This window comes from Nanorana parkeri, unplaced genomic scaffold (assembly GCF_000935625.1).
Source record: "Nanorana parkeri isolate BGI_ZX_2015 unplaced genomic scaffold, ASM93562v1 scaffold313, whole genome shotgun sequence".
Taxonomy (NCBI): Eukaryota; Metazoa; Chordata; class Amphibia; order Anura; family Dicroglossidae; genus Nanorana; species Nanorana parkeri.
The window spans coordinates 675,428-697,544 of NW_017306581.1; the positions used below are offsets into that span (position 1 = coordinate 675,428).

The 22,117-nt window shown below is 43.0% G+C and overlaps 1 protein-coding gene across 2 annotated transcripts in view; it reads left to right on the forward strand.

The window, feature by feature from the left end:
* The window catches only part of ARHGAP21 (Rho GTPase activating protein 21), a 168,401-nt gene extending 155,588 nt beyond the window's left edge, over positions 1-12,813 (forward strand). For both annotated transcript variants that reach the window (XM_018557954.1, XM_018557955.1), the window contains 7 exons: positions 438-511; positions 1,692-1,781; positions 2,221-2,346; positions 2,430-2,471; positions 4,413-4,518; positions 9,653-9,684; positions 11,107-12,813. In XM_018557954.1, coding sequence (XP_018413456.1) covers positions 438-511; positions 1,692-1,781; positions 2,221-2,346; positions 2,430-2,471; positions 4,413-4,518; positions 9,653-9,684; positions 11,107-12,774 — 2,138 coding nt within the window. In that variant the 3' untranslated portion in view covers positions 12,775-12,813. The remainder of the gene's footprint in view (positions 1-437; positions 512-1,691; positions 1,782-2,220; positions 2,347-2,429; positions 2,472-4,412; positions 4,519-9,652; positions 9,685-11,106) is intronic.
* Positions 12,814-22,117: the final 9,304 nt, after the last annotated feature.

Below are 22,117 nucleotides of genomic sequence, written 5' to 3' on the forward strand. Positions count from 1 at the left end.
CCATTAGCAGGATGTGTTTTTTTGTTTTTTTGCTTTTGGATTTTTTTTTTTTTTGCTTTTGGATTTTTTTTTTAAAATAGACATACATGCTGAAGATGCTTTAGTATGTACACGGATCACTCACAGCTCAGTGTAAATTCTTGGCACACCTAAGTACAGGGATGAATAAACTCCCGTGTGCATGCGTGAGAATTACCAGGCCAATCTAGATGTCCGGAGACCTCAAACCTGGAGTAGTCAGGGAGATGTCGGTGCCAGCAAGGGAGCATGCGGACATTAAGATGAGTATTGAAGGATTGAGTTCTGCTTTAACTTTCATATAAACAGTCAATACATATTTTACATTTTATTTGTATTTATCAGATATTTTGCTGTCCTTTTACGTCTTTTTCCTTATGAGCCCATCTAGTTAAGAGACCAATTTTTCCTTTTTTCAGACAAATACAATGACTTCATTGAAGCAAACCGCAAAGAAGACCCCAATGAGAGACTTAAAACTCTAAGAAATCTGGTGAGTGTCTTCTATCTCTATTATTTCTTTTGAGCAAGTGTTCATATATTTCCCCTGTCTTCATAGACATCTGTAGGTTGCCATCTATGACCACTTTCTGTAAAGGCTAGTTATTCAGCTGTTTACTTCTCAGTCACAGACCTGGAACAAGCATAAAGCAAATGAAAGCATCAGAAATGGCATCCCTTGGGTTTCTAATTTTCAGTTTGAGTCTCATTCAGTTTGCAACGCTGACAAAGGACCATATTTATCTAATGCAGTCCTAAACGCATGTGAATGATGTCTGACTGTCCCTTTATTACCACTTCTTTCATAATGACATTTCATATTCTGTGCAACTCTTTGTTCATCAGTGTTGGGTAGCAGTTGCATCTGTAACTTACTGGTTTAAAGCAAAACTTGTTGTGAGAGAAATATAGGGGGTGCCATTGTGGACCTTCTTCTGGAAATGCAATTAAACTGGCTGACTTAAGTATTTTATGGCTCTGACTCAGAACGAGAATACAGTGCAAACAAGTCAGAGGTCCATATTAGAGATGAGGCTGAGCTTGGTGTGAACCCAGTTTGCCCAAGCTTACTTAAACCTTTGACCGCCACCCACTCCTTGTGACTCAATCCATGGCGACAGTTGTGCTCTCCACCCCTTTGTGACGTATAGCTGTGGGGCACGGAATGTGCCTCCCTGCCACTGATTGGGACATGAGTAGTGGGTGACGTTCAGAGGTTTGGGCGGGCTTTTGTGAACTTAGGTAAACTGGGTTCACACCAAGCCCAGGCTCATCAATAGTCCCTATGTGTTTACTTCTGGACCAGTGACTCAAAATACTAACGTCAAAAGGTCAGCATGGCAGCCAGTGTACTGTTAAGGAGAGGCCAGCAGTGGCAGGCTTCATGGTTATTATGACTGGTTCCTACAACTCTCAGTAAGGCCTGGAGTTTCTGTCATTGGCAGTTAAATGGTGTCCACCCTAAAAGCTGCATTTTAAAATCTCTAAGTAACAAATCAGAAATCAGCTTTCTGCAGCCTTCCGCTTTCTTTGAGTGGGTATGCTAGTGAGTGCCAGTTTCTGATTGGCTGCTTTAGTTTACAATACACTGGTAGTCTTAACATTCATGGTATGAAACCAAAATCTTTCATCTCCTGCTGTGTTTTAATGGCATACCTTTTCTAAATTTTCAGATCCGTGAGTTGCCAGCTCATCATTACCAAACCCTCAAATTCCTTTGTACCCACTTGAAAACTGTGGCAGAAAATTCAGAAAAGAACAAGGTAAGGTAGATAACAGGAGTCTTAATAGTATCAGAAGCCTCCCCCTTTATACTGGCTCGTTAATCATACTGGACTGGCCTTTACTTTCAGTGAGGCTATTGCCCCTGAGTGGTTCTAAGATGGTATAGTCAACAATTTTCAACTTTATTGAGAGGCTTCTCCAAACCAGCATGCCTGGGAGGTTTCAGTGTACGTAATCCAGTTTTTAGAATGTCTTTCCATGAAGAGGTGCTAGAACCAAGAGGAACAAAGCCATTTAAAGCCCTTTAAAAAAAAAAAAAATCATAGTGCATTGGTGTGGTCTATTTAGATTTAGGGTAGGGTGTGGCAGGTTCTGTTAAGCAATCTTGCCTAACCCTGTTTGCCACACCCTACATGGGGCATTAAAGTTTGTCTCAGCAAAAGGAAAAAGCAAACTCAAACTGTTTTCATTTATTAGATGGAGCCCAAAAACCTGGCCATTGTATTTGGCCCAACCCTGGTCAGAGCATCAGAAGATAATATGACACACATGGTCACCCACATGCCCGACCAATATAAGATCGTGGAGACCCTCATTCTGCGTGTAAGTAAACTGATTATTCTTATTGTCCGCATGTTTCTTGCTGGGTTTTGAGGGTTCTGATCGATCTTTCCTTCTGTTCTCAGCATGACTGGTTTTTCGGGGAGGAGAGTGGAGACGAGCCAATTGTAAGTATTGTACTGGATTTGTGTTTTTCTTAGAGGCAATGCCTGGAGGATGGCATGTCTCGAACGTCATACCTGAATGGGGGAATGTTTGCAATTTGTTGATAGCTGCAGTACTAATAAAACGAAATAAAATTGAATGAAATACAAGTCCAAACAATGCCTTGTACGTCTGCATACTGGATGAGTAATTATTCTATAAATTCACAAGGATTGTACTTCAGTGGTTATGGCGTACATTCATATAGTCAGTTGGGTTTATTAGACTAAATACACAGATGATTTCCGAGCTGTCATTTCTCTGATTTTTTTCAAAAGCTGTTGAAGCTGCAGCCAAAACCTTTTTTTTTTCTTTTGGAGTGCATAAGAAACCCCTCTCAGGCTTTAAGTGCCATTTCTGTCCCATAGAGGATATTTATCTTCTCTTCCTGTGCAGAAATCTGTCACCAGGACAGGAAGTAAGGGGCAGTCTCCCAAATGAGACGGCAATAAAAAGTTTTGAGATTCTTAACCTTCCCCCAATCGATCAAAACAAAAAAAAAGGGTTTGGCTGAGTTCAGTCTTTAAGATCAAATTCCTGCTTTCTGACAAGTTATATATTGTCTTTGCACATAGAGATGCCTGACTCACAAGTAACACCATGAAACAAGCCTGAGCGATCCATTTTTTGGTAAAGATGATGTCACAGTTGGGCAGCTATAGATAATTTTGTGACTACATAGATGGGCAGATATAGATGATGGCATTATTACATAGATGGGCAGATATAGATGATGGCATTATTACATCGATGGGCAGATATAGATGATGGCATTATTACATCGATGGGCAGATATAGATGATGGCAGTATTACATAGATGGGCAGATATAGATGATGGCAGTATTACATAGATGGGCAGATATTGTAGACGCATTTTCCTGCTGTAACCAGATAATGAGCAGTTATGAAACATGCACACTGCCCATATTCGTGTCAACTATCCATAAGTTAAGTCTAAAAATTATCATCATTGCATGTATTGATGCAATAAAAGGGTTGTGTGGTAAAAATAATGAAACCTCTCAGTAGACTGCCGAAAATGCACACCATTTTCTGTTCCTGCCAGGGTTTTCTATATGCACCCTATTTACTCCTGGCATTAAGTATGTACTTCTAACAAAAAACAGAGTTCAGCTACAACTCCTTTAAGGCAACACAGCAATATAAATGATTGTGTAGCTAGTTTTTCTTGATTTATCTTCCATAGTGACTGTACAGGGCCTCAAGTATCAACATTGTTCTTAAAGCACTGTGCAAGCAGAAATATAGGTTATACTATCCTTACAATATTACGTTTGTCCAAAAACTAAGCTTCAAAGTAATTTTGTAATAAAGCATATGATAAAAAAATCTTAATGATGGGTTACATTCAGAGAATCTGCTTGTTATATTAATGATTAGATCCAGAGATATAGACAGCTGATCTTCTTCTATGCAGATCTGGACTTTTTCCGTCAGTCATTCTTGGCCTTGCCCCTCTCATTACCTTATTGGTTCTGGGCACCTCATTGGCTTATAGGGAGGCTTTGGAATTGGGAAAGGCAGGGCCAAGCTTGATCAGGCGAGATGCTTTATTCCCAGCAAAGAATTGTCTGTTATGCCTGTTTTTAATTTTTATTCACAAATTATTTCTTTGGAAACTAACAGCTACCCCACTCCCTGCTGTTTTCTTGGTTTCGGTATTGTGGTAAATTATGGTAACGCCTTTATTTATAGCCTTTTTCATTTCCACATATTTAAAAAAACAACTTTTGAACAGTTGAATCAGTTATAAGGTTGCATTCATCTGGCACTATAGATTGATTTCATGTTTTTTTTAGCATCCGTTATGTTCAGTTCTTAAGAATAGCACTAAGTCTATGCGTGTAACGATGTTCAAGAGATCTCTGTTTATTAACTGTAGACATCAGCCCAGGAGGAGGGCACAATAGACAGCCAGCCATTGCCCAATATTGACCATTTACTCCCGAACATCGGACGGACTGGGCTGTCCCCTGGCGAGATATCAGGTAACCCTTGCCTGCACAGACAGTCTAACCCCGCAGGCTAACCCAGCGCATTCTACTTCTGTTTTCTCTAGGTTCTTATGACTTCTTTTTCTGTGGTTCTTTATTTCCGCTTCAACATTCTTCCAAATGCTTGTTGTAAGAGGCTTTGCTCTATTAAAGTGTTTTCTGCTAGCTTGAAACATCTAAAAAGTGTTGTGCGAGTAGTTACTCTCTAACCCTATACATTGTGTGACCTGTATTGAGCCTAGGGGCGCCTTGAGGACTGGGGCTTATTGTTACTGTCATGGAGATGGTTGAACTAGTGGGGAACACTACAATTTGTACACAGGGGCAGGATGTACATGAGTGCCTATTGCAGGACTCTATTTAGTCTGCTGCTGACCATATACAGGCAAACCTTTACCCAACACCATAAATGATCCAGTACCTGCTCATTCCTCCAAAGATCAAGCGTGACTGGTGAGCTTTCTCCTAAAGAAAACACTTGACACTCAATTTCAACACGTCTTTTTTCAGGGAGAACAGGTCATTTTTCATGATCACACAAGTTTCCTGTGATACTTTAAAATCCCCCTCAATCGATTATCACGCTAATCGGTTATGTAATAAGCATCATCCAAGCCTTTATTGGCCAAAACATCTGCCTGTGTGTGACCAGCATGCGGGCCGGTGTGGATGGGCTTGTTGACGTCAGTTTGTGACACTTCTGAGATCATTCAGAATTTGACAGGTCCGGTTGGCAACCTTCTAGCCTGCAGTTGGCCACAGCTGCATGAATGCAGTTCTTACACGATCAAAAGCCCATCAACACTGGCCCTTATAGACAAACTATTCTATTATATGTTATGTATATTCTTTCATTTTAGTCTTTGTGTGCCAAAGTTTTCGTATGGTAGCGCACTGTCTTCAGCACTTTTTAGATACAAACCTGGAGCAAGCATGGTGTAAATGAGAGTCAGAGTTCCTCATCCTTATACTTGTCCTGAGTCAGCAACTCAAGGAGCATTGAAGCCAGAGAATTGGCATGGCTGCCAGGGAACTAGTATTGTCAGTCAGCTAAGGCAGTCTCTGGTGTTCTCTCACACCGAATTCACTTTAAAGTGATATTGCATTTAAAGGCCGGGTGCAATAATCCTACAGAAGGGAAATGTATTGGCGCTATGCTATACTTAATTTTTAGGTGACACTGATGTGCTGGCATTTCAATGCTCTCCTGCAACTGTTACTGTATACATTTCTTTTTTGGGGGGATGTTTGTCATGAGTTCCTGTACCCACAATTTTGTCCTCTTGGAATATGGGAGGAGCCTGAGCTGTAGGTACAAGGGAGCCAGATAAGCAGATCCGAGTCCTATCCCAGGAAGACGGGATAAACAGCTTTGCAAAAAAACGTTTACATTTCCTGACAAAGAAGGCTCAGACTAAAAGAGAAAATGTATGCTGTAACATATAGTCCATGTAACAGGCATAAAGTGAACCTGTCATTGCCCACTTAGTGAGTTGCTGAGCCAGAGCAAGCATCCAGATATTGAAATCTGAACATCGCAAAGGGCAACACCTATTCTTTGGAAAAGTGGCTTGATATGGTTTTAAAATCATTTAATGGAAACGTGCACTGAGAGAAATACTAAAACTACCATTGGGACCACCTTTGGTATATGCTATGTGCCCCGCTGTCCCTGACTTCAATGCTTTGCGTCAAGGAATGTTTTTCTTTCTCTCGGTACAAGTTTTCTTTGAAGTAAATACTAGCCAAAACTTAAAACAAAATGGAAAATACTAGAAGCTCTACCAAACTCTAATTGCTGTCTGTGTTGCTTTTGGGGTGGTTGCCTCCTACTTTCTGTCCTCGTAACAGTGGTCACAGGAATCTGCCCAGTAGTTACTCAGACAGCAGTTTTTTAGATGGAGTGAGGAAGGGGACAGCCAAGAGCATCTTCTAGGTAAACCACACAGGAATCACATTGGAGAGATAATGTCTAATGGTTGATTGGTTTATTGGTCACATGACAATGTGCCACCTCTGCAGAGCTGCTTGGAAGTTGGTCTTGGTTGAAACTATCCCTGACTGCTTTGTTAACTGGCCCGTTAAAGATTCAGAACTGTTTTACAGCTCCCACATGTGTACTAAAGTCATTCTTTGTTCTGTTTCCCCACTTGCCACCTATTCCTTGGCTAAGTACTAGTATCACAGGCACTCTTAGCATATTCCTTCCTACCTGCTGCTGCACTAACCAAGCATGTCCCCACCCCTTTCTTGAGTAGTGTCCCTATACACGTAGAGCCTATCCGGTTTCAAAGGGCTTTTTTGTGTTGTGTTCTTTTCTGTTGTTCCCTGTCTTATCTGAGATCTTTTATACCAATGTTGAAACAGGCGAAATGGGAGGAGTCTACCACACAGTGATGTCACTAGTGGACTCTGTGATGTCAGTGGTGGACAGCTGGAACTGTAGGAAGAAGGAGGATTGCTGTCCACAATGTAGCTGCCTTGTCTGCAGAAACCCCCGTTTTTTGTGAAGTGGACCCTACCTTATCCAGATTTTTTTTATTTCCTCATTTTGAATTTGAATGAAAGAAAATCTGCACTGTACAACTTTGTTTCTGCTCAGCGTATTGTAAACAGATCAATGCTACGTTCTTAAAAGTCTTTCTGCCATCTCTTGTTATTTCTGAAGCAGACCCTGAGGAGAGATAGCATGGTATGGTCTACTAGTCTTTCTGGTCATAAGCATTAGCCATGTGTCTATAAGGGGTGTGGCATGGGGCTTAGCTCTTGCAATAAAAAAAAATGCACATTAATTGACATTATCGATCCATTAGCTGGCCCCTTCTGCTCTCTTTATTCTTGTCTAGCCTCAGTTTTCTTTCCCTGCAGTACAGTACTTGATGTTCATTATCCATTTCATAATGGCAGTAGTAGAGAATGGGCAATCATCTCAAACCTCCAACTGTCCAAAACTATCCTTGTTTCTCCAAAGCCACCAATCACATTTCAGTCTGGCCTGGAAAATGACAGGTGATATATGAGAACTTGAATCTGATTGGTGGCTGTGGGGATGTTATTACAATTTTTAGTGCCGACACCTAAAAAAAACCTGTACTGAGAGATCTATGGAGGCTGTTATCGATGGCGTACTTCTACAATGGTAGTTGCCTGGCTGTTTCTGGCTTCAATACTATGTCATACAAGTCGGAACTTACCCCTGCATGCTTACGTGACTTGGTCAACACTGAGGCACATTGGCTGAGTATAACCAGGAAACTAGTATTTTTAAAAGGAAAGTTCAACCATGGCAGCCTCCATATTTGTCTCATTACAGGTTTTCTTTTAATACACCTGGTCCTCTGTGGGGATACCACCTAGCTTCAGCTGACAGGCAGCATGGAAGTCTCTAATGTGGTCTTTAGTAGCAGGAAAGTTTCTGGGAAAGAAAGTGTTGGGAATCCAAAGTTTTTGCCTTTTGAAATAGATAAAGAGGAGGAAATCTTACTATGGGGACACCTGTTCCTGTTGTTTAATAGGGATTTTCCCTCACTTTAGATAGTTTTCCTTTCACTTCTTGTCACCACTACAGGAAATGAAGAGAAATCTCCCCTAATAGGACACAGCAAATTAGCCATTCACTAATTTATCCAAAAAATTGCCCATTGATATCATTTTAAGCATAATTTTGCCCTTCTAACACATTTCATATTATAAGCAGGAAGGCAGTGGGATAGCAATATTACCCGCTACCATTTTGTGCTATTCTACATGTACAGCTCTTGAAATGTCCATTGCGCACAGAATGTGATGGAATTAAATTGTAGGATATAACAAGTGTAATTGTGGGAAAAAACTAGTTTGCAGCCATGCCCACCAACCAATATATGAAAACATCACTGTGATTCCAGGAAAAGATCTAAATGTTAATAAATCTTCAGCTAAAAAGGAGTTAAACTCCTGTAAGTTGTGCCATAAAAAAAAAAGTAGGTAGTGGGCAAAGGATTATTCGCCAGTAGTGTCTCGATGTGGAGGAGGCCATCTTGATAGAGCCAGGTCTTTTCTAACTCATTTCAGAGTGTCCAGCAAGGAGAACAGTGAGCAGTCACAGTAGTGACATCACCAAATCTCACTGCAAAGCTCATGAGACTAAACGAGGAAGCAGTGCCTCAGATTTCACACTGCAGATATACAGCTAGGAGGATGTAGGTCCTATCCGTTAAACACAACAGGATTTGAGGGATCTCCTTTTTATACAGTTGTCATCAGAATAGGTGTCCCCGTTAGAAGAATTAGATGCTATTCCAGAGACGACTTAAAATTTTCAATTTCCAATCACTTTCTATCAAGGTAAAAAATAGTCACCAGTACAGAGAGGGAAAATAGCCAGAAGCAATAAATAACCTGACAGATGGTCTATCCCTTCAACGCTACATCCTACTACACTACAAAAAAAAAGCTTGGCTGTAGAAGACATTAACATGTGTTGGTTTTGTGGTATAGCTGCACACGAGCCAATGCTGCATTGCTCTTCAGGCCACAGAGCGTACACATCGGAGAGAGCGTTATTCAGAATAGCTGACCTTTTGTAGCCATCCTGTTCTAGAACAAGTCCCACATTCCAATAGACCCATTTATTTGATGACATTCAGACTGTGACTCCTCAGCAGTCATCAGTGATTGCCTGTCAACTCTGCAGTGTAACAATGTCCCAGTCTGCAACCTGAGCCCCTTCTGTGTGTTCCGGTGCCACGGATCCACACGACTAGCCCCATGCTAGACTAGGCCTGTGTGTTTTGTGTTTAGAGCTCATAGCTGCTTCATTTCTTGGAGCTTGCCACAAAGATCAGTGCGCTTAGAGGGGTCTTCTAAACTTCAGTGTTCTTGTTTTTATTTCTAAGAACAGGGTTCCTTGCCATTCCTCTCATTGAGCTGGTTCTGCCTACAATTCACAGCATCCTTTCATGGCGGTGGCTTTCTGTGGTGGAGCTTGCATCTTTTGTGAGCTATGACTATCCCCTTTGTTTTCTTTTGCTTTGACACATTATGTTCTGTGCTTGTCCTTTTCATGAAGCCTTGCATTATTTGTCGCCATCGTGTTCCTCACCATCATACGCGACTGACAGCAGACCTGTTTTCTCTTGTCCTGCAGATTCCGCTACTAGTGACTCGGCAAAATCTAAGGTATGTCAGAATTTTTCAGTTTCAGTTTTTCTTTTTTTGGGGGGGGGGGTTTAATTTTGTGGTTCCTGGGTTATAATTATTTGTCCTACCTGGCAGTTCAAATTAAAAACCACAAGACCGGCAGGTTTTTAATGTAGACGAGGACATCGTAAAAAAAACTTAAGCTTTATTATTACATAGTATGTATATAGCGCCAACAGTTTGCGCAGCGCTTTACAATATAAGGAAGACATTACAATACAATTCAAGACAAGATGGTAAGGAGGGCACTGCCCCTGAGGGCTTACAATCTAAAAGAAGAGGGGGAAGTGATAGCTGTGTGGGGATGAATTATTTGAGAATGTGATGGTTGAGTGGTTAGGTTGAGGTGGGATAGGCTTCCTTGAAGAGATGAGTCTTTAGGGAACGCCTGAAGGCAGTTAAGGTGGGAGATAGATGGACAGGTTGGGGTAAAGAGTTCCAGAGGATGGGAGAAACTCTAGAGAAGTCCTGGAGGCGAGTATGGGAGGAGTGGACAAGGTAGCTGGAAAGCAGGAGGTCAATGGATGAGCGGAGGGGACGGTTAGGGTAATACTTTGATACAAGGTCTGAGATATATCGGGGGGCTGAGTTGTGGATTGCTTTATAAGTGACTGTTAATATTTTGTATTTTATCCTCTGGGCGAGTGGAAGCCAGTGTAGGGATTGGCAGTGGGGAGAGGCAGACACTGAGCGGTTGGTAAGGTGACTGAGTCTGGCAGCTGCATTCATGATAGACTGAAGGGGGGATAGCCTGTGTAGTGGAAGGCCAATGAGGAGGGAGTTACAATAGTCAAGACGAAAGATAAGTGAGTGGATAAGCAGTTTTGCGGTGTCATTGGTGAGGAAGGGGCGTATTTTTGAGATGTTACGAAGGTGAAGGCGGCAGCATTTGGATAGCGATTGGATGTGGGGAAGCTTTGCCCCTTCCCGGCAATATTTTTTATCTAATATATTACACAAAGAACTGTATGCAGTGTTTAATATTCCCTCACTATAGAAAAGAAAAAAAACAAGATTTTGTTGCATGGGTGAATTTATTACCCCTTTTAGGGAGAGGTTGACTTTTTGCTCATTTAAGAAAATTGGAAGGCACTGCCCCTGTGCCCCAATGACTGTTATGCCATATTAAAGTGATGTGTGAAACAAAAGCTGCAGGATTTCTGCACTCCCAGAAATAGGATATCATATGAAAATGTCTGGTGTCTATACAACTGCTAAGTGCTAGTGTTCCAAAGTTACCTGTTCTCCATTGTGTTTTCAAAGATGCCAAACTTTGATGATGACACTCTAATTAATTTCAGTGTATTCATTACAGGACTGCAAACAGATAGACTTGACTAGGTAACGCAGGAGACGCAGTGTGCCTTATGTTTCCTGATTTCTGTTTGTTCTATTTCACAGGGTTCTTGGGGATCCGGAAAAGATCAGTATAGTCGGGAGCTGCTAGTGTCCTCCATCTTTGCTGCTGCCAGTCGAAAACGCAGGAAACAGAAAGACAAGCCCCATCCCAGTAGTTCAGAGGATGAGGTGGATAGCGTTTTTTACAAAAAGGATCTCTCCCCCATGGAAATTTGGAATCCTGAGAGCAGAAAAGGTGAAACTAATAAAGAGGGCAACATCCTTCGAAAACCTAAAGCACTGACACTAAAAGACATAGACACAAGTCTGTACACAGAAGATAAACTAAGAAAAGACAGTACGCCTTCTGATGAGATCACTCCTTGTCCTCCGAAACCCTCCAAATCTCCAAACTTAATGCAAAGACTGGCTGTACCATCCGATGACATAAAGATGTTCCCTTCCCAGGAAAGCATCTCCGATTCAGGAACTGTTCTTAGCACTTCATCCCAGGCCTCCATGCACAAACCAAAACCTAATGTTTTTATCACCCCTGAGATAAAAGGCAACGACTTCTTGTCTGCAGAGGTAAGCTCTGTTACCTCCGACTACTCCACCACCTCGTCTGCCTTCTACACTGCTGGCCTGGAGCCCAATTTGATAAGCCCCGAGGTCCAGTCTGTGGCAGAGAGCAAAGGCGAGGATGCAGATGATGAAAGAAGCGAATTGATCAGCGAAGGCCGGCCCATGGAAACAGACACCGAAAGCGACTGTCCGAGCAATGCTTATGATAGGCAGAGCCAAGGCAAAGTTAAAGAACTGTCTAGAGGTAGCCGAAGGAACTCTGAAGGAAGTGCCAGCTGTACAGAGGGCAGCTCTACCCCGCGAATGGACAGTCGGCGGTTTAGCTCTCATAAACTTATAGAATGTGACACTTTATCAAGGAAAAAGTCTCTGCGACAAAACACAGATAGTGAATGTTCAACTGATGGCAAGAATGTGGACACCTCGGCAGTATCTCCTGTAGCAGAGGTGGCCGGAACTGGAGTGCCATCTGGCAATTTGGACTTAGTAAAAAGTGACTTGGGCTTAGCGTTAAAAAGTGAGCCGGAAAAGCCGGAGCCCGCTTGGAAGCTTAAGATAACAGATAGGCTTAAACTGCGTTTGAAAACCTCAGCAGATGACATGTTTGGACTGGATAGCCAAAAAGCACACGCCGCCGAGAACCGGAAGAAGAAAAACATTCGGCGGAGGCACACGCTAGGGGGACAGAGGGACTTTTGCGAATTAAGTGTTTTAAATGCATTAAAAATTTACGAACCCCATCAGGGAGGTAACGAGTCAGAACTTTCCGCCATGGATCGATTGAAGCCAAAGTGTACATCCCAAGACCACTCGATCTCAGCGTGGCTCAAAAGAGAACGCTTACGCACTAGCACAACGGAACTCAACGCCACTAGCCCCGCTGAACCGCTTTTAGAAAGCACTAAGTTGACGGAACCGACGTCGACAGCTCCTCATTTGTCATCTTCACCCCTCGTCGGCTCCACCGACACCAGCGTCGTAACGGAAAGTCAATCCGAACTCATGTCCCATTCGTCAGCTGATCAGCTCAATGGGGAGAACTTGCAGAACAAAGCTAAGAGCAACTTTAGTTCTGCTGTAGATGCTCATCCGCACAAGCTGTCCGGTACTCAGGTGGTCCGATCCCGGTTCTACCAGTACCTATAAATAAATTCCACATTTCATTACACTCACAAAGAAAAAAAATATATATTAAGCAGTCTGTTTAAAGTGTTTGTACGTGCAAAATAAAAAATAAAAAATAAATCATTCGGTACATCTCTGCAATATGTGCAGCTTTCCCCATGTTTTGTCTCTGCAAGTATCGGAGAATACGTGGTGACCTGCCACAAATCCACTGACCTCACCTGAATTGAGCTGACATTGCTGCCTTTGCTGTACTGATATCCCAGCAAGTGTTTTCAGTCCTGCCGAGTTCTTCTCTGCTTGGATTACAGAACACCTGCCTGTTTTATCTCTATGCTATAAGGGGTAGGGGTGTATTGTAGTCTAGGAGGAGAGCACTTGGGCCGGGGCTAATGACTCTGCTTGGGATTTCAGCTAAGTAGAGGCAGTGTGGTCAGCTCACTACAGAAAACTAGGATCTCACTGGGTTTTTGCAACGGACCACAGGTATTTTTCTGTATTTGTAAGGGATAATACATGTGGATACGTGCGTGCATCACAAAGATGTAGTAAATATGTTGTTTTTATTATTTTGCCCGGACATACAATTGAACTTCGAAGGTAATATATATATATATTTTTTTGTTTTCTGCAGCCTGTATTGAGGCTGAATTCATTCATTGGCCCTGTGGAACGTCTTCGCAGAGCTCAGCTACAGCCAGAATAACACAACACCCTCTCTGTGGGAAGAGCATACCAGAGTCGAACAAAAAATGATTTTTATCCTTAGCTGTTGTACATACCTTCTTTCTGTAACCTGAGGTTTTCTCAATAGCAGATGTTCACCATGTAACAATGTTTTGGGGGTTTTCTTTTTATTTAGTCACTCTGAAAAAGTGCCTCGTTATGAAATCATGTGGTGTGTTAGGGTGCCATATTGTTACCGGCTAATTAGAGGAACCTACTGTGAACAAAATAGACCCGTTTTCTCACTTTCCAGGTTTAATTTGCAGATTTTAACAGTTGGGATTCAGAGCTTCCATTGGTTACACATTCCAATAGATCCTTCGAGTTTTATATATACATATTTACCGACTTTTAATATGGACTTTTGAGTTTTATGTGACTTGAATTTTTAATCTTTTTCTGTAAGATACAGTAACTTAATGTATATATATTACATTGTGTATCTTTTCTTCAGATACCAGATTTGATGTAAATGTTGTATGATAGGCATGTAGATAGTAAATCCTGGGTGGAACTGGTTTCTTTCTTTGAAAAGAATACTATTCTGCATGAAGATCTGCCACCTTGTACCATGCCTGTGTGCATACCTACTTAAACACTGGAAATAAAATTGTTTTGTTGATTTTTTTTTTCTTTTTAATTTAAAATTACAAGGTAAATATATCTATTTTAATGGATGTACAAAGCTTGTTCTGCAGTGTTCTTCAGATGCGTCCTGTGAGGTGTTTGAGAGGACTCTTGTTTTGTCATTACAGTTTTTATTGGTAACAAAAGTTACAAGAGTAATAACTTAAAGCTGACCTCCAGGCACAACCAGAAATAGATGAGTGCTTACTGATTCAACTTTTCTCCAGTTTTCCAGTGGTTCATATTCATGGATAGGGGACTTTTTATGCCATAAGTGTATAGATGTATCTTGGTGCACTCTTTACCAGTTTCTGTTGAAAACCTGTCAAATCCAGGTGGGTGCTTGTAATGACCACGGATGGCACGTGAAATAACGTCAAGTTAAGAAACGTCACCAGCACACCAATAAAAGTGAAATCAGTCCATTTAATGACGCATAATTGTCATCCAAATGCAAGCGCTTTTGGGACCTTACCAGGTCCCCTTCATCACTCTCAGAATGATGAGCCTGATGAAGGGGACCCTGTAGTACCCCGAAAGCGCCGCTTGCATTTGGATGAATTTGTTGTTTTTATGCCACAAGGCTCCTATTTCTTGTCAAAGTAACCGCTAACCACTTTCTGCACTCAGGGCAACCTGTTATCTTCATGCAGCACTGATGTCAGCGCTGTCTGCAGAAGGTGGAAATTGGGAGCGGATAGTGGCTGGGTCTGCACAGCATTTCCATGCCGAACGCCATCGTGTTCTTCAAAACTACTTCAGCTGGTGCCTGTCACTCTGTGGAGCACACTGCTTTAGAGTGCCCAATCCTTCATGCACTGTCACTGATAAGTGAATTAGAACTGCTGTAATGGCATCACAATGCATACATTTTTGTATATCTAAGGAAAGTAGAAATGCAATAAAATAAAGATTAATATTTCCCTAGCTGTTAAAGGAGAACTATTAACAGCTCCCGTCACCCTAGGCTCAGTATACCGCGAGCTACAGCTCGCGGTATACTAAGACGCCGGAGCGGATCCCGACGGGATCCGCCCAGCTGCGTGAGTGACAGCTGGCTCTGCCTATCCAGAGGCAGAGCCAGCTGTACCCGCCCCTCCCCCGTCCGTTCCGCCAGTCAGCGCTGGCAGATCGGAGCGGGGAGAGGGGAATCCAGCCCTCCCCCTGTCACGGCAGAGAGCCGTGACAGGATCGAGAGGTGAGCGAACCTGGTATGTGTTCGCTCACCTCCCGATCTACTGAGCGGACCTGTGACAGTCTCATTGTCACAGGTCGGCTAGAACTATGAGGTGAGTGGAAATCACTCATCTCATAGTTCTCCTTTAAGAAAGGAACATATGAAGTAATGGTTCCAGAGTATGGAAATTGAGGGGCGACAGTGGGCATCCCTGGCAGCTTCCATCGGTGAGAGTAGTCTGATCTTGTCATTAACGCTGCCACTGGATGGCAGAATAGGGCCTGATCCGTGACATCAGATCATTCCCTAAGCCCATATATTGTAGGGTGAGTTCTATGAATCATCAGCCCACCCTGTAAAATGGAAAACAAAAGCCGTGGTATTGATTTAGACCTGGGCAGGATGAATAGTGTTTAAAACTTTCAGTGTTGTCTCATGATTCCCGATATCGGGTAGAACCTACTTGGTCGGTTTGAATAATTTTAATAATAAAGGTGAGAAGTTGAATAGCTAAGATATTAGAGAAAAACTTAAAGTCCACATTTAAGAGTGCAGTGGGTCAATAGCTGCCGCATTGGGAGGGATCTTTTGGCATTACGGAGATGTTATCCACGGGCCTTGTAGAAATGAAAGCTTTAAAGAACAACTCTGAGAATTAAAAAAAAACTTTCCCATGCAGTGAGGCAACCCCCACTTCCACAGCCAAATTGGGATAACACCTATTTTATATTTGTTACATGTTCCCATCAGGGCAAACTACCCACCCCGACCCCCTAACCAACCCCCCAAACAAAACACCCCCTACCTGCCCCGCCATGCAATTTTGCCCATGCATACGTCTATACGACAGGGGCAGAGCAACACTATGCAATACCGATCGCAAAGTAAACAGAAGAGTGGCGCGTGTGGATCTTTTGCAGGCTCAAGGGCAAGGCCGGTGCAAGGATTATTGTGTACACAGGTGAAGGTGCATATTTTCACACCCCCCCCGGCGCCCTCAGTCTATGCAGCCTTACGCTAGCGCTGGCTAGTGTGTAGTGTCCCCCATCGTATGTACATGGAAAGCATGTAGTGACCCCCATCACATACAGACGAGCAGCATGTAGTGACCTCTCTCTCTGGATGTTCAGTGTTCTCTAATACACACATGCAGCAGTCAGTACAGACACGCAGGGCCTCTCCATCAGACACCCACTGCTGCCCTGATTCAGGCTGTAGTCCCCTCACCCGGCAGGCTCCCTCTCCCCCATCCAGGTGCAAAGGCCAGTGAACATCAGTGTCCAGGTCATAGCAGAGCCGCCTCCTCCAGCACACACACACACAGCATGGAGGGTGAGGCCATCCACCCAGCTCTGCTGCCAGTGCTAAGATGCAGGGCCAGTGGTCGCAGTTTTGCAGCGCAGGACCTGCTCAAGGGGCAGCTGCTTTGGGCCCTACAACAATGAATGGGCAGATGCCCCTTTTGCCCTGCGTTAAAGATGGCCCTGGTTCCCATTCACATGGCATAAGCAAAAAAAATAAATAGAAAATGCTTCTTGCAGTTGAAATTTCTTTTGCTTAGGTTAGGATTTTAAGGTCTTCTAGCTTCTATTTATCTTTAATGTTAGGAGGGGCTGTGATGGCTCTTGTCCATTCAGAGGTGGCCTATAAGTGTATTAATGAAGCTTATAAGATAAACGCAATCCTCAAATTTCCTGTCTTTCTATGAGGACAGACCACTGTGAAAGGGCTGAGAAAAACCTGGAATCGACCATCTTTCCTAATGTAACGAAACATCTATAAGGTAAGAATTTTTTTTTTTAAAGTTATTTTTCAGTATACTGTGTGAACACAATGAACATATGGAGGGGTTTTTCTAAACTTGACTGCAAAGTTGGAAATACACTTTAAGGTCTAATTTTGTCTAGGGGGCCCAAATAAAGCAGATATAATTACCTGATCTTTGGTCCTGCCATACTGCTAGACTAGTTCCTGGAACCTTCATCTTCCTTGGGCTCCAGCAGTTAAGGACCGCTGAAATCATATCTGATGCAGGTCTTAGACGAAAAGGAGGATCTGGATTGTGGTTTGAGGAGGGCAAAGGATAGGGGTGTGGCTGAGAGGAGAATATTCCCTGTGGAGGCTTCTGTAATGGAAGATTCTATTGCAAAATAAAAAGCCAATCCTGAAGCATGTTCTATAAGCCCATAGACGGTAGGTGACATATTTGCCATAAAGGTGGCCAGATCTCCAGCTATGGACAAGATAATTGAATGAGTTAGGCATAGGGGGTATGGGAGGAGCACCTTGAGGAATCTATCGGGGTCCTATGTAAAGCTAAAGTAATCGCCAAGAATTAGGATGCGCTCTCTGAATTTGAGTAGAGTGCTTATTTTCTTTAAAGAGCAAATGATTAATGTGGGAAAATACACATTTGCTAAGGTAATGTGGTTTTGGGTGAAACCCTTAAAAGAATCTGAAAATGACCCCGTTCATCATCCCTGCGGTCAGAGAAGGACCACTGAACTTAGCAATGATGAGGCTAACACCTTTAGATTTATAAATTGGGGAGGCTCTGTGGTAGGATAGCTTGAAATGGTAATTATGTAACTTGGGAACACTATTCCCTTAAATGTGTTTCTTGTAGGTAGGCTATTTGAGTGCCCTTTTTCTTGAGATTTGTTTGAAGTCTAGAGTGAAGCTGTAGATAAATGTCTCACAATGTCTGGTTATTCGGTCTCCCAGGTGCCTAGGACACGGTGTGGGAGAGGATGTTGAGGAAAGTTATGGAAAGGGTAGGGGAGGAATTTCGTAGATACATAGGTTGGAGTTTAGGGGAAAAGAGTCAGCTCAAGGAAGAGTAGAAAGAGGATAAGGAGGCGGAGACTCAGACAGAGGACAGTAAAAGGTAAAGTGAGAGGGAAGGGAATGGCTAGTAGAGGGGGAAGAAGATATGGGGGGTGAGTTTGAAAGCAGACTGGGGCGAGTTAAGAATCCTGTTTACAAGGACTAACAGAACGTGGGGTTCTAGAAAGGTGGGAGGAGTGGCCTTTTTGGTGTCCTATAAAGCTCAGCACTAGATAAAGGTGGAGGTTTGCTAAGGCCTTTCTAACACACACACACACACACACACACACACACACACACACACACACACACACACACACACACACACACTAAGGTGGTAACAACTGAGATTTTTCAGTTGTTAGCATTTCCAAGACGTTCACTTAGCATACAATAGATGAACATCAGCGGTGCAATAAGCCAAGAACCAGGTACAATAGGCACATACAACTGGAAAATAGTGAATGTATACACAATAGTAAATACTCCTACAGGTGACACACCTTTCATATCAAACTAGATTGTATATGGCATCTATTGCAGGGTCCCCAGGCCTTAAAAGGAGTGACGTTACCTCAAGGGTGTTGGAAAACAACCACCAACTCAAGTCAGACCACTCTGGACTCCAGCACAGCACATGCAGCACAGCAAGTTGCAAGCTAGTTATAAGACACCAGCCCACTCAAGGCAGAACCGGCATCCCACTGATGGCCAAGGTCAATGGTCCAGGATGTAGCTGCAAGGAGGCCCATCAGGTCCCCAGTGGCACTACTACAGGTACCAGAATGTACTGCAGTGAAACAAGCAAATGGAGCAGTCAGAACATCTCCCTCCGAAAGAGGTAGATCATCCAATAAATTCCATGAGGAAGAGTACAGGAGGTGTAAATCCAGACAGTGGATAGGGTGCAGCCAAGCTCTGTCCCCTGCAGGGGTGGTAAGTCATAGGCAACCTTTTTGCCCTTCTTGGTCAATAGCCATTAGTTTGTCTCTTAGTCTAAAATCAGACCCTGGAGTAATTGGGTTAGTCCTCGGGTTCAGGGTGAAGTAAGTCTTACCCTCAGGATGGTGCTCTGGATCTGAGCCTCCATCTACAGCAGGGGTGGGCAACTCTGGCCCTCAAACTCTTGTGGAACTACATATCCCTTGAGGCATTGCAATACTGACAGTTACAGGCATGACTCCCACAGGCATGTTGGAATTTGTAATTAAAGCACAGCTGGGGGGCTGGAATTGCCCACCCCTGATATACGGTGTTCTCTGAGTGGTAGAGGAAGTGAAACTGGAAAGTCAATCCAGTTTGGTATCAATTGCAAGAGAAACCCAAAAACAAAACAGCTAGTAGATGTGATGGTGAATGAAGAGCCAAGGACAGCTCCGTCAAATTTGAATTGTGTCTTCAACAAGACCCTTAGAAAAACCTCCTTAACAGTGATGAAGTGCATATGGCACAGGATATCCTATAGTCAATATAGATAAAGGCCCTGCACACACTGGGCACAACCAAGTTCAGTGGCTGGCATTGGAGGTCATTTCAGCAGGAGGTTGAATGTAGCTGTGACGGTAGCATTAAAATGTATTTTCACTTCTGCAGGCAAAAATATGAGAACCTCCACTAAATGTGTCCCCAATTACACAGAGCACCTAAAACTCATTTAAAAGAAAATGTTTACAAGTAATAAAAAAATCTGCCAGCACGGTACAGCCAGGGTCCCCCCCAACAATGGTGAGATAAGCCCTAAGGCTTCATTACTACTAAAGAGATGCAGACACTGCATCTTTTCTCATTACAACACAAAGTGCACCAGCTGATTATGATGAACCCAAACCCTCCCATTCCGAAATCAGTTTGGAAAGGACATGATAGAACAAACAGCTATTTCTTCAGAACAGAAACCGGTAGGAATCTGCAACCAAGTTTGTTAAATCATTGCAATGTATGTTGATCATCCAGCGATGACGGGTTTTGTTCCCAACAGAAGTGGCGTTACTCTTTTAGGTCAGCACCAGCAGTAATATCCAGGATATCTCTAAACTCTACGCTACTGTGGTGATTCTTGTGGGCCTACATGTGGCAGTAGGACCTAGTGATGTTCAGATACCAGTGCCGATACTTGGCATTTTCATGAGAACTACCAGGGTTGCAGCGGTTGCAGCTGGGACCTATCTTTGGCGCTCCACCACAGTCCTGAAATTATTAGTCTGTATTGTTTTAGAAAAACTGTCACATGACACTAAACAAAAAAATATCAGTACTTGTATCTGTGAGGACAAGTATCAGTATGGTATTGGTGCATCCCTAATATATATTTAAAAAAAAAAATCCTAGACTAAAACAGAGATGTACAAATCCCAGGAGCCCCGTGTGCTCCTTAAAAATGACAGCTGCCTCCTAACTTTTTAGTTTTTCTCTAGTCTAGTCTTGGAGTTGGAAAAGTATCTGTACTTGTACAGAGTACGTTACTTGGTATCTGAACATCCTTAGTAGGAACCAATAAACCTCCTTTCTTTCCTTCCAGACAAGCAGGAGTCAAAGGAGGAGATCTTGATGGAGTATGATACAGGGGTCATTGAAGACTACTTCCCATTTAACCTTCTCAATTTCCACTTGGTACCTCCTATGTTGGAGGCCAGAAATTCCTGCTTTGTGAAGGGAGTGCCTGAGGTCACACAGATCAGTTTCCAGCCTGACTGCAAATTTACCAGAGGATTCCAACTCTGAAGGGGAGTCGGGGGGGCGTAAAAACCACTGTATGCATCTAGGAGGCTTCTGGGTCAGGCAGGAGCCCCGGTAATCATGTGCATCTTACCCTCCATCTTGCTCATGGCAGAAATTGCATTGGCAGGATGGTTGGGTGGGAGCCATATTGGCTGGAGATGGGCTAGGAGTCCTGGGTTGGGTAGTGTAAGCCTAATTCTCTGGACGTTGTCCTCAGTCCAGCGGTTTTCCTCACTGGCATTGGTGTGTAGAAAAAATTGTGAGGAAATTGGTCACCAAGATGGCATACAAGCCCAGGGGGCACAGAGCTCTATGTACTAAGATGCTTTTGTATGTTTAGTGTAAGAATCATGTTTAAATGGGACAGTGCATCCATGAGATGATATTGCTCATCTAAGTCTAACCGTTCCCATTGTGGTGAAGCAGAAGTGATTCCAAAATATTTACAGGTGAGTGTTTAAAGAAAAGGATCTTTTATACTGACCAACAGACCTATTGGTACAGTGGTGAACTGTCCAGGGTCTCGGATTTCAACTGTTGTATTGAACATCTCCTGACTCTGTGCTCCCCTGTACTCCAAGTGTTGTCCTTCGCTCCTAAATACTTACTGCCTTATACAGAATGATGAACTCTCATTGTGGATTTCAGCTGCTGCTGTCTTCAAGAGCTATATGAAGCCGGTGGACGATTAGAGGACCGAGACTCAGATGACACTTTGATGTTAAAGCTGAACGTTGAACAAACTAGAAATCCATATATATGGAAGCTGTTTTACCTTCCAAAATAGATGTGATTCCACTCAGCCAGTCTTGTGATACTGGGATTCCTGGCAGACCGAATAGCTCAGTCACTTACCTCCTTTTTCTCCACTGCAGTTCGGCATGTTTATCGGCACATCCCGGCCTCCTTTAATCCCCGAGGTCAGAGAAGGACCATAGAACTGTGTTAAAAATAATGATGCTAACGCCTTTAAATGTATAAATTGGGGAGAAGCTGTGGTAGGAGTGTTGGCAATAGTAATTATGTAACTTGGGAACAGTATCACTTCTGAAATGTGTTTCTTTCAGATAAAAGCTAATTGAAGTGGCCATTTTCATGAGATCTGTAAGAAGTCTAGAGCACGTTTTCACGGTGTTTTTATCAGATCTTTAACATTGTATGACATGAGTCAGACTAAAGCTGGCCATACACCTCTAGATTATCTGCAGATTTTCTATGGTCCTGATGGAAAACGTGCAACTTTACCATAACTTTCCCCCACACCTTGTCCTAGACCCCTGGGAGACCACA